Below are 16,841 nucleotides of genomic sequence, written 5' to 3'. Positions count from 1 at the left end.
TCTGCTAGAGTCAGAGGGCTTGAACTTTGAGAATGGGTTACCATTTGCAGTTGATGACGTTGCTGTTAAATGTGGAAGACATTTGCCTACATATTCACTCAAAAAAGGTTTAAATATTTGCTCCCAGATGGATTCTCAGATCATACAGTTCAAGTAAGAAGAAGTAAATATACCTGTGATTCTAAGTTGCTACTTAGATACTAAGAGGACACCGAGATGATACTAAGTTGCTTTATCTGAAGGCTGCGTACCCCCAGTTTTAACGGCAGAGGAGGGGGAAGGGCTCGAAGGGGAGAGGAGAGAGAGGTCCGGGAAGGCTGCAAAACCGCCTCAACGAGCCCTGGGGACACGCAAGTCGTCGGCAAAACGTCGTATCTCCGCATGTCCCGCTAACCGAGGGAACGGGCGATCGCCGCCCTCGCCGCCGTTCCTCGTGGCGGAAGGTGCGAAGAACCGAGCTGTCGCCTGGCTGCGACCAGACGAGGGAAAAGGACTTCAAATTGCGGGGCCCGCTCTGCCGGCGGCTCCGGCCCCGCGGGGCGGCAGGCACCGCGCGCGGCCCGCCCGGTATCGGCCGCTCGTCGCCGCCGGGCAGAGCGGGGCCGCGCGGCGCTCTCGGCGCTGGATTGCTGCTGTCTCGCGCCGGCTCCGGCTCGGCCGGCTGGCGCGCGGCTCGGCGCGGCCCCGCCCCTCCCCGGGCTGGCCCCGCCCCCTTTGCGCTCGCGCCGCTGTCGCGCGCCCGCCGCCCGCCGCCCCCCCCGCCCGCTGTCAGTGCGGTGGCTGCGCCGGGAAACATGGCGTCGGAGGGGATGATCTTAACGAACCACGACCACCAAATCCGCGTCGGGGTCCTCACAGGTAACGGGGACGGCGCCGGAGGTGGGAGCGGGGGGGGGGGGACGGGCGCGGGGCGGCGGGTCGGTGCGCCCGGTCAGGCCGCCCGGCGGGGTGCTCGGCCGCCGCCTCGGCCCCGGGCGTGGGGGCGGCGGGCGGGGAGAGGGCGCCGCGGGACCGGCCCGGGGCCGGGTGGGGGGGTCGAGACGGGGCCGAGCGCGGCGGAGCTGCGAGGGCGAAGGCGTCCGGGAGCCGGGTCCGCCTTCCCGGGCCTGAGCTCCGTGCCCCGGGGGTGCCCGTGAGCCCGGCTCGGCCCGCACCGCCCGCACCTTTCGGGAGGCTCCTTCCCCTCCCCCTTCCCGGCCTTTTCCTTTCGGGGGGAGGGGGACGCGTCTCCCGTGTGCTCCCCGTTGGGAGGGGGAGGAGGGCGTGTGGGCTGCCGCCGCTCATAGCGCATGGACGATCCTTCAATAAATCCCCGGCACATGACACGCGGTCGTGGCGCGGAACGGTGCGCGGAGCCGTAGCCGGTGCGTGTGTCGCAGACTTCGGGGTTTCTTCGGCCTTTGGGGGGGCCCTCTGCGGTTGTTCCGGTGAGGCGGGGGTCTCGGCGCTCGGGGGGAAGCGCGGAACGCCCAGAGATGAAGCCCTCGGGGGTTCGAGTGTATAAAGGCGTGAATAGCGCTCCCGGGGAAGGAAGGGGAGAGAGATTCTAGTGAGATTTTTGCGCGTCGAGCTCAGTAGCTTTTACCGGGAGCCTGGGAAGACATGACTGTTCGTGGAAAGCGGCGTTGGGAGCCGCCTTGGGAGCCGGAAGATATTCGGAGCGAAAGGGGACGAGTTCCCTGGAGAGGAGGCCTGGAGTTAACCCGAAAGTTACTTATCGAACGCATCGCTATTTAACCTAGACGCCCCCATGGGAAGCAGGCTCCCGCCCGCGGTGCCGGGATTTGCAGGGAGGGGGAAGGAAACCCGCAGTGCCGGGGGAGCCCGCGGTGCCGGTGGGGGTTCCCGTGGTACCGGGGGGGCTGTGGAAGGGGAGCTCGCGGTAGCGGGGTTGTGTGGAGAAGGAGCCCGCGGTAGCGGGGATGTGTGGAGGGGCACCCCGTGGTGCCGGGGGGGGTCCCGCGGTACCGGGGGTACTGCGGAAGGGGACCCCGTGATGCCGGGGGGTCCCGCGGTGCCGAGGTCCCGGGCTGTGGTCCCCGGGAGCCGCGTGGCGGCGGGCGCTGTCCCCCTGCCGGGTGCTGAACCCCGGGGCCGGGGCATGGCGGCGGTACCGCTGGGGCGCGAGTTCAGCCCGGCCTGAGGAGCCTTGGGCTGCGAAGTGGTTTTGACGGTAGAGCTCTAGATAAAGTGGAAACGCTTAGCGTTGCTTTCAGATCTCAGGCAGTCGTATCCTCAGTATGGACAGAGCAGGTTTGACCAGATGCAAAAGTCGAATCGAGGGAGTTTTTAGCTTTTGTTCGTGGAACCTAGGACGTGCCTGCAATTACGTATCATTGTAAAAGTTAAAGTGAGAAGGAGGTGACTGCTAACAGAATGCTCTTTGCGTATTTTATGCAACTTTATGCTGTGTAATTCGGATTATTATTTTATGCTGATCAGTTGGTTGTAATAATTTTCATCTGTAAATGTTCTCAGAATGCAGTAACAGATACATAATCATGTTACAATCTTTTAAATACTAAGTCCCACCATAAATTCAGATAATATTTCAGAATACTTAAGGCTTTATTTTATATCATAAGACCTGTTTAAGCACTATTAAACTCTTAATTTTGTATCATAATTTTCAGTCCACGTGCCATGACGTTAATCTTTTGTTTTTACAGGAAAACCAAAAGGCATAAGCAAACAGAACAGTTTTAGCCTGTTTCCCCTTAATTCCATTGTTTTGAATTGCAGGCTGAATATTTTTTGCAAAGAAAAATTTTACTCCTTTGACGCCATGGTTTCTAAAAATTTTTCTAGTCTTCTGTTTGTGTGTATTTGTAGACACAAAATTTTTTACAAGTATGTTACATTAATATTGTATATTTGGCTAGTCTTAATTACTATTGACTGTGGCGTTTCTTTTAACCCCTGAAAGAGATTATTTGTACTTGGAGGGTTTGGACCCCATAGTTGTTTCTGCTGTCTCAGTAGTGGAAGGACAGCAAATCTAAAAATTCACTCTTCTGGATTTTTGTCACAGAAATGAACTAATAATTGCTTCTTGGCTGGCGTATGAAGGAATAAATGTAGGAATGTAAAGGCTAGCTATGAGCACTACTTTTCAGTTTAGTCATTTAGAATACCTTAGTGATCAGAAGTTAGATAATTAATATAAGAACTTTTTGAGCTTTTCTAATTAAGATCACAGCCATATGTTTGTTTTGTTAGCGGTAAATACTTGTGGGCTTATCAGCACAGGAATATAGATTTATGTTCCTATTAGACATGGTATACTTTGTTTAGAAAGCACCATTATTACACCTTTTAGTAGTATTCAGATGGAATTTAAATTTATTGAGGAGTAACTCCTTTGAATTAATTTGGAATAAAGTGGTATGTTTAATTTTTTAATGAGGACATTAAAAAATTATTTGGACTTGTTGTCTTGTCAAGATTGATGCAGATGGCTCCAGACTATATTGATACAAAGTGAGTAATGTTGTGTAGATTAGTTTCATTACATTCAATTTTGTTTTAAGTTACTGCATTTAGTTTTGCATAGTAGACATTTGTGTTTATGCTTGTGTTGCTAGTTTCCTGTCTAGAAATAAATGTATTTTTCTTTACTTGTGACTAATTAAGACAGATACAATGTATTAGAGAAATAGAAAGTTGCCTTATCTTTTAGACAAAATAACTGATTGTGTTAAAATGGAAAACTATGCAGAATGCAGCACCTTGGTTTTTTTTAAAAAAACCCCAACTTGTTAAATTCAGTTAGATCCAAACTGTCAAGGTTTTTTACTTAAGAGTCAATAAGAATAATGGAGTCTGTAATTAGGATGTTTTCAGTGTGAAAGAACTATCTTCCTGAAATATGGAAAAGTACTTTTGTGTATACAGCATTTATTGACTTGCAGTTGTCACTTGTTTAATTTTGAGTTTCTGTACAGAAAGTTGTAGAGTTAAGCTTACTTACTGAGACAGGAGGAGGTATAAACAATGATGGATTACAGAATTGTGAAACATTGTAAACTAGAGGGTTATGTCTTACGGAATTGTGAAACATCGTAAACTAGAGGATTATGTCTTATGTGAATATTAAGTCTCACTAGCTTGTAGACAGAAAATTGGATTCTAATCTTTGTGTGTTGCTATCTCAGGATACTTTGCAATATGTGAATAGAACACAACCGTGAAAGTGTCATATTCAGCCTTAGTGTTTAATGAATCTTTCAGATTAAAGGTACTGCTCACTTAAGTTCCAAAACTAGGTTTTCCCTCTTCTGTCAGAATATATACTAATAACAGAGCTGTAGTGTTGTATTGTCATGAGGTTACTCTTAGGGTAAAATACATTTTACAAGGCCTATGATGCTACCTATCAGATTGGGAGGTGTTTGTGTTGGAGAATGAGATAGAGGACTTGGACAACAATGGGCAAAACTTTATCATTTAAGTGTTTTGAGTGTCTTCTTCTGTAAAAGAAAACACACAGAGAAACAAGAGGTGTGGTATAGATAAACAAGTAAAAGGAGGAAGAATGTCTACATTTATGGTAAAGGTTGGATTATATGCGTGCTCTGTCTGCAGTGTTGTGCACTAATGCTTCCTTAGTAAAATACAAACTGTGATATGGAATTACTCTGGCTACCCCTTGCAAGCCTTTCATGTCTGGAATATCTCTAACAGTTGGTTGTTAATCTGTTACCATTGGTGTCAGGATATTGAACCTGGATTATTAAGTACAGAGTTTCATAACGTTGAAGTTGGCTGGAAAAGGGAAGAAAATGCGTGCAGGGCCCCAAGTTGAATCAATATTTGGTCATCCTTCACTGGTGGTGAAATTGAGTGACCTTTCTTGTTAAGTGAGGGACTAAGCAGACCCTTGACTAGAACTGTCCGGAGAGGCCTAAAAAATGCTGCCATCTCCACTAGCCTGATGGAAAATTACTCTGGTTTTTCTGGTTCCTCTTTTATTTTGTACTTTTCCTGCACCATTTCAGTTTTCTTCTTAGCTACCTCTCTTATTGTTTTCTGTCCAGTAAGCATCTAGCTCATTAACACTTTATGTTTTGTTACAGTTTCTTCTGAGTATTCTTGGTAAAATTTCTCAGATTTGGGGTTTACTAATAAAACTTCATTCAGTGTTTGTCTGATCTTAAGGTAGGTCTTTGAGAGAGTGTCATCACAAGACGCAAACAGCGTTTTCTGTCTTTACTCCTCTTTTTGTTTCTTGCTTTTTTAAAAAATAATCTCAGACTAACTTTCTTTTTCAGGATAGTTTTACTGTACTTAGTATTGCTTAAAAAGCAGTGATGCAGCTTTTCACCTTCATGACACGTTTAAAGGGAGTAAGGGGTTTTGGCAAAATGCAACCGCTCACTAATGATTGCTTTTTCAGGTACTTCCTTTCTTCCTCTAATTAAAGATTACAGCATTTTGGATGACAGTTGTTGCCTTGGGCCTATGCAGTAAAGGAGACAAAGGTTCCTGAATGGGTAACCTCAGATATTGTTTAGTGTCTAAACACTGTAGTGTGAAAGATTACATTAGCATCTTTAAGCCTCTGAGACCATTAGTACACATTGTGTTTGAATTTATCACTTTGAAGGGTATTGTCTACTCAGAACATCATGCAAGCAAAGAGATTGCCTGGACAGGTTCACCAATGTAAGTTTTGAAAAATTATCTTTGAGAAACATGGAGAGCAAAATACTTACAGTATCACTATTTGTTGGTCAGGCTATTTTAGAAATATACATGCTGTTGGTTTTCCAGCTAAAAATTTGTATGCCTGTCTCCTACTTTATGAGGTGCCTTCTCATGACTTCCCTCTGAGACTTTTCATTAATAGCATGTAAATTGCAAGGTCGTTTCTCAGTGGTGATGCTGTTCATGTTTTGGACATGCATTGGGAGTAACGGTAAGAATCTTTGAAGGTGTGTGTGGGAGGGTGAAGACTAATATTAAATTTGCCAAGACTTATTGTCAAATTGTCCTAACTGTCTAAATTTAAGTTGGTTAGCTTTTTCTTGTGATCTGCCGTTTTCTCAAAAACTGCATCTTAGGAAGCACTCATCTTCAAAATACAGGTTCAAGTCAGTAGCTTTTCCTAGGAGCCTTAGTTTTCTTCCAAAAGCTTAATTCAATGAATGAATTCTCGAAGTAGAGAAGTACTGATTTCTTTAAGAATAACAGATTCTAGACTCTGAGCAACATTGATTTTTCATCTTTCCCAGCGGTAAGGCTGACATAAGATTGAGTTCATCCATAGAAGCTACATCTCCCTCTTTGACATTTGTAACCATAAGTCTTCAAAAAAACATTTCTTTCCCATATTTTTTTTTTGTTTAATATGACTGTGATGGAAAGCTTTTGTGTCCAGTGAATGTGATCCATACAATTGTTCAGTTTCCTTATAGTTTAACAGTGCTCAATAGGAACCTTTACCTATGATGGAAGTCCTGGATTTTTTTCCCCTGGTTTTTAATGTATAGTGTGGAACACAAATTAATGACTGGGATCTCAGCTGATAAAGCAGACTCTTTTATTTGCAGTTGAATTTGCTTGCTGTGATACCGTTTCTTTTGAACTGAAAGTTAAGTGAAAACACTGAAATTAAGAGCATGCAAAGCAAGAGATTATTTCCCAACTATACAAAGATGTTTTAATTAATACCTACTTATGTAAGAATTTGCCATTTGTTTGGAGGTTTATATGTCCTTAGAGAGTAGGAGTGAGAAGTCTTGTCTATTCAGAGTTTCTTGATTTGGAGTGTACTTGCCTAAATACAGCTGAAAGACTTCCATCTTCGCCCATGCTCCATGTCTGTAATTCATATTTAGCAATACAGAGCTTATCCATTACATTATGCTTTTATTTGCTTTTCTAGGTTTATATTTTTCCCCCTTTCCAGTACTGCAGGAAAACTTTCTGTATTCCTTACCTTATGAAATCCATGATCACTAATTATTGAGAACTAACTTAGAGGTGGGATAACCTTTAGTTGGTTTGCTGGCTTCATAACTGGACAATAACAGAATATATGACCATCAGTCCGTGGTTTAGGAAGTCTAGTGTACGAAAAAAGCATACAAGAGCCTGATATGCAGACACAGAATTTATCGCCTTTAATGGTGGTTTAGTCATATCTATCTGTTTGTTTGCTTGTTTAGTTTTTCAAGTAAGAGAGTAGAGCATCTTTGTTGAGATGTACTTTTATGTCATACTATGATTTCACCCATAGCTTTTCTGAAAATGTCTATCTTGAAATTTCTAACAACTTAAAAGCAAAGAACTTTGCTGTGCAGTACCTTTGTGAAGTGAAAGTTAAGATTTTCACTGTGCTTTTTCAGTTGTTCAAGGTAAAAAAAGTTTATTTTTAATATGTAGGAAAATACTTTTTTTCTTATTCCAATGGTTGTAATAGTTTTGCTGATAGCTGATAGCATTTAATTTTTTTTTTGAGATAAGCAAGTATAGTTTTTGTTATCTGACATTCCTTGAGATTGATATTATGCTATGGGAGGACATGATAGCAAAAAATAAGAACACATTTTAGCTCTAGCCAGAATATTTATAAGGTCCTGAAGGGTGGATTAAATAAAAGAAATCTACATTCTGTTTCAATGTGTAAATGTAGTATGCAACTCTTTTCAAGATCATTTCCATACATGAAGTATTAGTAGCCTTGTGTATGATGGAATCCTTACAAGTTTAGCTGAATGCCTGAAAAAGTTGTTTCTGCAGAATAGGAAGGTAATAAATGACTGTATGGGAAATGAGTAGGTAGCAGCCTTTTTTATGTGGAATGTTTTTAATTAATAAAGAAGTAGCAGAGCCTGTTTAGTTTTTTGTTTGTTTGTTTGTTTTTTAAATCACAAAACAATTGAGAAAAGTAAGTTGACATTTACAGGGAACAGTACATAAAAAAGTTCTTGGGAAAAATAGGCTTAATTAGGCAGTTATCTTACAAGTCTCTTACTTGCAAAATGAGATTTTCTATGTGATGTTTTGTTTACTTGTTTTGCTTTCATGCTAATTTACTGAGGCCTATTTTATGCCTAACTTACTAGTCAAGTGCAAAAAAAAAAACTTGTCATAAACCCTCGAGTAAATACATTTTGCAAAATCCTGCAAAACGGGGCTCCACCCTACTATTACAAGGTGGGTAAATAATGTTATTTTGTAAGGAACAAAGTGGTTTGTCTGTTCCTTGTACTATGAGATAAATAGCAAAACTTCCACTGGCTGACTTCAGTGGTTTAGTGAATTATGTATTACAAATATGTATTACAAACTCTATTTTTGACCTGTAAAATTGTTTTTGATGTATACCAAGACCTGAAAGAACTGACTCAATGTTAATTTAGCTCCAAATGAGTTACCTAGAATAGTAGTCTTTAATAGTTCTATACTAAATATGACACTGCCTTATGTATTCAATGTACAAATTGTGTTTGTAGACCAATATAGTAATATATTAAGTATTGCATATGTATTTAGCACCACAACTAAAGAAATACGTGTTTATCAGATATGCTCTTTCCTTTTCTAATTAAATATTATCACTTGTAATGTACTAGAGTGGAGAAACAGAATGCCTACGGGCTTTGAACTGTAATATATTTTGGGCTTTTGAGTACTCACTGTGTGGTTATGAAATCCTTAGTTTTCTTCATTGCATTGCATTTAAAATCTTTGTGAAATATTTTTAATTTGAAATTTTTTTCTTGTAATTATTTTGTTGGTTTTCCTCTGTATCATATGTGACTTTTGAGACCTAAAAGTGGGAAGTAGAAATTTAAATATAGGATATGGTTTTGTTTGTTTGGTTTTACTGATGTTTTGGGTTCGTTTTGTTATGGATTTTAATGTATGCTGTGGGGCATTTAAATTCATACTGAATTTAGGAATTGAGCAATTATTCAGAATTATTTGATGAGAAGCTGTATGGATGAAGAACAATATGCATTGTTCTGGAGTTAAAATGAATTGCAGTGAAATATCCTTTAGGTCTGACTCAGAAGGGGAAGGTCCCCAGGATCCCTGCAAATAATGAAGTAGTCAGAGATGGCCATTAAAAAATAACAACCCTTTTTCTCCTAACAAGCTGGGTTTACTGCCCTGGGATGGACTATTTAGGAGGAGAGGAAGGAGGTTGATTGTAAGGCCTGAGGTAAAGCCTTCATCTGGTTATTCTTGAAGAGACATTGAATGTGGCACTAGTTAGGAATTTGGCAAACCACTGCCCTTCTACGTTACTATTTCTTACCTCTTCCTGAAACAGTTTTCATGGAATGGTGAAGCCAGACCAGACTGTAAGAGAGAAGATGTTGATGTCAGGCAGGTTTGTATCCTTTCACCTAGGTACTTGCAAATCTTGCCTTAAGAAAATTTGGGTGGCATTGTACACTTCTGGAGGAAGAAAATTTCCAGGAATTCAAGTAGCTATTAAGTAGCTTTCCAGTGACATAGTTATTTTATATGCGGTAGAGTAGTGACATAGTTGTTTCATATGCTGTAGAGTAGTGACATAATAGTGTAGACAGTGAGAAGCCAAAGGCTTACTGTGAACGCCCTGTCACAATCTTCATCTCAGGAAAAAAATTGTGAGAAAGCAGCAAGATGCCTAAAAGTAAGTACATATCTGGTGAGAAAAATGCCTGTTGTTTCCAGAAAAAAAGCAGAAGAAAACAAAGATTGAATGGAATAGGTACTTCTAATTTCCTCTTTTTTTAGCTTCATTTTCCTTTTTTAGTTATCTGAATACTGAAGGGAATAGTAGATATAGTTATTGTAGATAATTGAAGGAATTTGGGGGTTCTGGTCAAACAGCAAGTTGAACATGAGCCACTAGCGTGCCCTGGCAGCCAAGAGGGTCAACTGTGTCCTGGGGTGCAGCAAGCACAGCATTGCTGGTCAATGGAGGGAGGTGATTGTCCTGTTCTACTCTGCACTGGTGTGGTCCTACCTTGAGTATTGTGTGCAGTTCTGGACGCCACAGTATTAAAAGGATATCAAGCTACAGGAGAGCATCTAGAGGAGGCCTACAAAGTTCTGGCTGAAGTCACTTTGTTCAGCCTTTCCAGGCTGAACTCTCCAGAGGAGACTGAGGGGGGACCTCATGGTGGTTTACTGCTTCCTCGTAAGGGAAGGAGGAGGAGCTGATTTCTTCTCTTTGGTGACCAATGATACAACTTGAGGGAGGCGTAGGAAGATGTACCGGGGGAGGTGGAGCACTGGAATAGGCTCCCAAAGGGAGTAGTCATGTCATCAAGCCCAACAATATTCACGAAGCATTTGGACAATACCCTCAGACACGTGGTGTAAGTTTTGGGGTTGTCCTATGTAGGGATAGGAGTTGGACTTGATCCTTTTGTGGGTCCCTTCCAACTTGGGTCATTCTGTGATTCTGTAAATAAGCCTATAGCAAATCAAGGATCCTCATAGTCAACTTCCTTGGAAAAATAAGCTGTATATTAAGCACAGTGAGGAATAATGTGTTTAAAAGATAGTGCAAAGACAAAGTGGTTCTGTAGATAATACTCAGAAAACTCCAGAGGTGATGGGGGAAAAAGTAGCAATAGATGCTCAAATCTGTCTAACTCCTTTTGATTAAAACTTCGTCATTGCTGTTACGCTGTGATATAATACCTTAAGAAAATTTAGACAATATTTTAGAGCAAACAGTGTATAAAACGGGGGTTTTGGAAATGTTTTTGTCATCTCCAGTTTTTTTTTTTTCTTCTACTGTCATTACAATGTCCTGAAAGAATTCCTTCTCACATAGTCACTCTAATGACGTTCCTTTGCCTTGATAGATGTCTACTGTAGATCAGTGAGGTGTAACTCCCTAGCTACTAGCTTAAGTACTTCTACTTATCGTAAAATATACTTGTTAAGCTTTTCTAGTAATCACTTTGATTGAACAGACTGAAAAGTCTGGGGGTGGAATTTTTTCCCTCCTAGCCTCCCATTGTGAGGGATTTCAACCCATTCTGGATATGCAGACATTTGTTCTGGCATTTATTTAGCAAAATAGAGAGTAGAAGAAACCAGTGAAAGGTATGTAGAGTAAACCAGGAGACTTAACAGGGTGTTGAGATTTTTGAGAGATATCTTATAACCTTTTTCAAGTAAATGTGACTACAGGATAGCACTCTATGGCATAATTCCTTAGGGAGAAGGCAAGGCACAGAGCTTCAAGAAGTTGGGAATGGTCAGGTGAGTAAGATGTATATAGTTAAAGTTGGGTATATTTAAACTACCCCAGAATCCAATGCTATTCTGCTGCCTGTTTTTCAGGAACATGCTCTGTTTCACACTAGTCAGGTAAGCTGCAAAACCTTAAGGTCTGATCTTGCCAGTTAAATTCCAGTGGAGTAACAATTAAAATTATTACTAGTGTCTCTAGTGTGCAAGACCTTATCTGAGTGAGGCTTGGGCTTTTTTCTAAGCATCGAAGATGAAAATGGAAACTCTAAAGTTCATATAGAAAGCAACAGCTGAAGAATTTCCTGTGATTGTTAAAGCTTCAAGGATGCTCACCTGCCTGTTCCTATTTCTTTATACCAAAGGGTATAGCTCTAGTTTATGCACAGTGGTTTCAGTACATGACTTTTCTCTTTGGCTTGGCAGTTGATCAAAGAGGATTAGTGAAAGTACTAGTTGTCATTTCACTATTGTTTTGTCAGAAAAGGGTTCAAGTAGACTTTTTTTGAGTGCTTTTATGAATATAACATCTTTCCAGAAAAGACATCTGAGGCAAATTTCTGTAGAACATTAAACTGGGACATCATGGATTATCTTTAATATTAGAAAAATCTTTTAATTCCTTGATAGCATGTCTTATATTTGGTTATTGTTATGTGTAAATGCCGTGAGAGCTCATCAGATCATAAGGGAGATTTTAGTTGTGAAATAGTAATTATTTTTGGTATTTCTTACTAGAATAGTAGCAGCTTCTGATGCCCCCCAATGATTTTAGCAAATCTACATATTCATGCAATTCCTTTTTTGGCACTGAACGAACACCTACTAAAAATGTTCTACCTGTACTTCAGCCTCTAGAAAGTAAATTCAGCTGTGCGTATGAAAAATATTGAGATAAAAACACTTTAAAATGAGTGGTTGAGATCTTATAAGCATCTAGAAAGTATCCAACAATTAGATATTGTTTAAGATATTGTGAAAACATCAGCCTGGAACCATTTGAGGCAACAGCAAAATATATATATTGTAATTCATTCAAAGTAAAAATTTAAAATTAAATCCCTAGGTGCACACGTTCCAAATAGCAGGCATTGCAGGAAAAAGCAGGCAGATGCAGAAATTCTTTATATTTGGATAACTAGGTGCTCTCTGAATTCCATGACAGTAAGAAAGACAATTTTTTTTAAAAATCTTTGCTTTCATGCTCTACCTGCATATATCATTTGGCTGTAATTCAGTGAATTAACTTAACTTTTGTGATTTCATTCAAGTTAAGTGAAGTCTGTGTTAGCAAGTATTGCAGCCTAAGAGAAGCAGATTTGTAGAGCAAGCTGCTTAGTACTGGGTGTTCCACATCCCCACTGTTCATGGTATTTTGCTACACGCTAGCTCAAAAACCACAGAGCAAACTCTAGTAATGGTTGGAGTGCATTAGGTGCACTCTTGGAGAACATATTGTTTATTTTGTCCAAAATCAATTCAGCAGTTGAGCTTTGATCCTTCTTTCCAATGTGAACCAAAGTACAGTGATTGGGGACCATCAGGAGACAACTTGAAAGCCACACTCTTGAACTAAACAGAAACACTAGTACAGACACGCTGTTTGGTACTTTTTGTCTCTACAGGATTGTATGTACCTCCTACAATCCTGTTGTGTGTCAGAGAGGTCTTCCAGTGGGTAGCACTGGGGAGACTTTCCTGGTGGTTTGAAGCATCCAAAAAGTTACTGGCTCTTGGGCTGTTTCTGTGAATTTTGTGAGGATGTCGTAGGCAAGGGCATATTCTTAGAATATTCTGGAAAGAAAGTAGCTAAAAAGGTGTGAGAAATGCATTTTGTGAACTCACCTTGAAATTACTCTTGACTTAAGCTAGACTAAAGTAAAATCCAGTAGTTAAGTAAAGTTATTTCAAAGGTCCAAAATAAGCCAGACAATCACAGATTTTTCTGAAAGTTATAGGTGAAGAAATGTCAGAAAACGCATGTTTGCACTAATAATTTGAACAGACCCTCACTGTATCAAGCTGACTTGTCTGTTAGGAAAACATATGCAGCACTTTGACAGGGAATTTTTTTTCCTGCATTCACTATATCTCAAGCTGCGTTATTCAGAGCTTTTGGTGTACCATGCAGTCTGCTATAACTGGTCACCACCTTAGAGCCCAACAGGACTCTGTCTAGGTTTAATCTTGTGCTGTGTGGAATTTTGGGCATGGTTCTATCATCACTGCTGCTTGTTCACTCCCATGCTGTACTGGCATAACCTGTTGTGTGGCTGTGCAGGCAGGGAACTGAAACAGCTGAAATGTAGCTTGCCATTAAAAAGGGATCCTTTCCAGCTGAATCACCTGTGTGATCTGATTCAGCACTGAGCTCTGCAGACTCTGCTCCAGCAGGTGAATGGTGAGCAATGCTGGCAATTTTTCACCTCTGCTGTCAAATTTTTTTGTGTTCTGTTCTTTCTGTACTACTCTTCTATCCTGCTATTTTTAATTCTGCAAAACAAATTTAACTGGCTAACCTAATAGAAAACTAATCTTCTTAAGACTTTTGTTTTCTGCAGCCTGAACAAGTTGAATTAACTCAGCAACAGACCTCAGGAGTGCTGGTGTGAGGGAAGGGCTGGATTGCAGAGATGGGATAGGTAAAGGTGGGCTAAGTGAGGGTGGGCTTTCTGATCACAGTTCAAACAGATGTATTCGTGTGTTGGTTTTGTGTACTTACATTAATTCAGAAGATAGGCTTGGCACTCCTTTATGTAGCTAAGCATTGTCTCCTTTCTTGCAAGTCTTACTTTGTCAGGCCAGGTATCCTATTAGTGGTATTTGCTATTTTGTCCTGATTGACAAGCAAAGACACTGCCTTTACTGAATAATAAGCCGGAAAAAACCCCATATGAATGAAGGGAAGGATATGTCCATTGTAGGAAATTATTTTTGAGGAGGTAGTAGTCAAGATATATTAGTATGTAACTTCTTTGGTTCATATGAGTAGCAGCTAGGTGAGTATGAAGGCTGTATTAAGCATTTGTGCTTAGTGAAGAGCTGGACGTTTGGTAACTTCCGTGTGTTAGGTAACTAGAAAAGCTGAATGTTAGACTTCTGCAGTGGTAGATTTGGAGAAAAAGTGAACACTACTATATGCATTTTTAGGCAAATAGAGTTTCTTTTTATTAATATGGGGGTTTTTTAATAGTCAAAATTTCTAACATTTAGTTTTTGTCACTTATCTTGACTGTAGTGTGCTTGACAGAACTAATTTGAAGATTATATAGACATGTGAACATCTTTTTGTATTATTTATCAAATAATAATTAAAATACATGTATGTGACCAATTACCCGTTTGTACCAGATCTCATTTTGCCTTCTGCTCAAGGGACTTCTTTGACAGCATTCAATCTGTCATCTTACACAGGTTTTTCTAAATGTATCTTTACTAGTAAATTAGCTAATATGCTAACTTTGGGGATGCTAATCTGTACTTGGTATGCTATTGACTTATTTTTCGTTAGTTAGACACTCGTCTGCACTCATCTACTATCAAAGTCTGCATGCAGGATCATTTCCTAATTTCACTTTTGTCCTGCATACCTTCTCACTGATCTGAACAGAATCATTACTTTTCTTTTGAGTAGAATGTCCTCCGTGTGATGGAGGTAACTGGAACAACCAGTCACAGACATCAGCTAGTTGGGTAAGTCAGGTTTTAGGAGTCTTTATATTTCCTAAAAAAGCATGAGGGATTGGGACGAAGGGGGATAGATAGTTTAGTTATATAATTGTGGTCCATGAACTGTGTGCGATTATTTAAGACCTCATTTCACTGAAAATCAGAAGCCTGCCGATCCATGCGTTTTTCCGGTATTCTATGTTTCCATGGTCTCCACAGCTTCTAACTATGTATTCGCCATGGTTTTGGCATCCAAATGTAGTGCTTGGATATAAAGGTAGCTGGCTAAACTAGTTTTTGTAAGTTACGATGTAACTAGTAGCATCTTCAATATTAAAATACATGCGTGAATTTAAAATAACAGAAAATACTGAAATGCTGTGGTCACTGCAAAAGCAACCTGAACCTTAAAAACCACTTCTTCTAGAAGAAAAAATTAAAGCTTAATAGTAAAAATGAGATGTTATGGGAAGTGGGAGAAAAAAAATATAGAGGGGACTAATAACCACATTATATAAATCAAAATCATGTTATAAAGTATAGCTTCTAGCCAAGAATGTAGAGACTTGAGGTTATACAAATGCGGTGTAAAGGCTGCTAATGGAAAGCAGACTAGCTAAACAGAGAAGCAGATTTGAATGCTTTGTAATTATGCTTCTGTAGGTGTCTTCAAGCATCCCATTCACTAGAAAAGTTTGACTTGTCACTTAAGGGCAAAATTATGAAGTTATTTCTGTAAAAAGAATTGAGAAATAAACCAAATATACCAAATGCTTGTAATCCCAGTACGCTCTCCTTAAAAATCCCTCACTGGGCCTTATTCAAAGTGGACAAGTATTGAATCTTTAGCTATCTTTTATGATGAATTCATCTTTTGATCCATTTTATTAAGGATGAAATTAATCCCACATAGAGAAGTAAACCTGTCCATGAGCCCCCCCTTATCCTAGCAAAACTGCTTATATATATGGTGAACGAAATGTGAGCTTATGTAGATGATAGTCTTTTTGCCAAGCTAGTTTTAAATCAATTTCTCTGTTTACTATGAGTAGATGCTTGTGCCCACACAGTAGGAATGGGAACAAGTTACTGCTAGTAGAAGAAAGGTGGGATTTTTTCTTTTGGTAATAGTGCATGAAAAAAGAGGTCTTTGGCCAAGGTATTAGTATCCCATGTTCTTGGAGTATATCCTGTTGTCAGGCCCTCTCAACTTGTATTATCACTGCAGTGCACTGTTGTCAAACTTCAGAAGATACAGAAGTTCGGAAGTTACACTGAATGGTTAAGATCACATCTGGTCAGCTTGGAGTTTGAGAGTCAGTGACCTGAGGCTACATACAGTGGCCCAAAACTCAGTTGCCTTCCATTCACTTAATCATGAACACAGAAGCATATGCTGTTTGTTTATGAAATATTTCTTTTTTTGGGGGGATACTAAATTATTGGCTTCCTGTTCTTGAAGTGAGTAAGCTACTTCTGCTGATGTCTGGTTGATCGTTGAATCTGCTGTTACTTTACTTATGTCTTGTATTCTTTCAGGAGAATATTAGATTCCTTTTTTTTTTATTAACCTGTATAGAACTATTTGGTATTTGGTGATGTTTCAGAATTTAACTGTGCATCCTACTACAACTGGTATCTCCTCACTGTTAAGGAAAATGCTTGAGCACACTACTTTCTTAATGCTTGCAAGCAAATAAAGCATTAAAAAAAACCCTTAGCTCTTCTTTAAGAACAATGGTAGATAAAGAAGTAAGGCCAACAGATTCCTTTGCTGTCATCTTCTTCCATGTCTGACTTTTCATGTTTGCATTTGGTTTAAATTTTGCTGGCTAAATACTGGAAATGGCTTTTCAGTCCTTTCCTGCTATTTTTTAATTGAAAATACTTTTCAGTTACTGTTATTTCTGCCCTTGTGTAAGTCTTGCTCTTTGTGAATTGATAAAGGCATACTTCCTTTGGGT

The 16,841-nt window shown here is 40.3% G+C and overlaps 1 protein-coding gene across 18 annotated transcripts in view; it reads left to right on the top strand.

The window, feature by feature from the left end:
• The first annotated feature begins 755 nt into the window (after positions 1-755).
• The window catches only part of GPHN (gephyrin), a 288,977-nt gene continuing 272,891 nt past the window's right edge, over positions 756-16,841 (top strand). For all 18 annotated transcript variants that reach the window (XM_069858253.1, XM_069858250.1, XM_069858246.1 and 15 more), the window contains exon 1: positions 756-858. In XM_069858253.1, coding sequence (XP_069714354.1) covers positions 795-858 — 64 coding nt within the window. In that variant the 5' untranslated portion in view covers positions 756-794. The remainder of the gene's footprint in view (positions 859-16,841) is intronic.

The sequence above is a fragment of the Phaenicophaeus curvirostris genome, chromosome 5 (genome assembly GCF_032191515.1).
Source record: "Phaenicophaeus curvirostris isolate KB17595 chromosome 5, BPBGC_Pcur_1.0, whole genome shotgun sequence".
Taxonomy (NCBI): domain Eukaryota; kingdom Metazoa; phylum Chordata; class Aves; order Cuculiformes; family Cuculidae; genus Phaenicophaeus; species Phaenicophaeus curvirostris.
The sequence above is the reverse complement of the archived record's forward strand: the minus strand, read 5'-3'. Positions and strand labels throughout refer to the sequence as shown.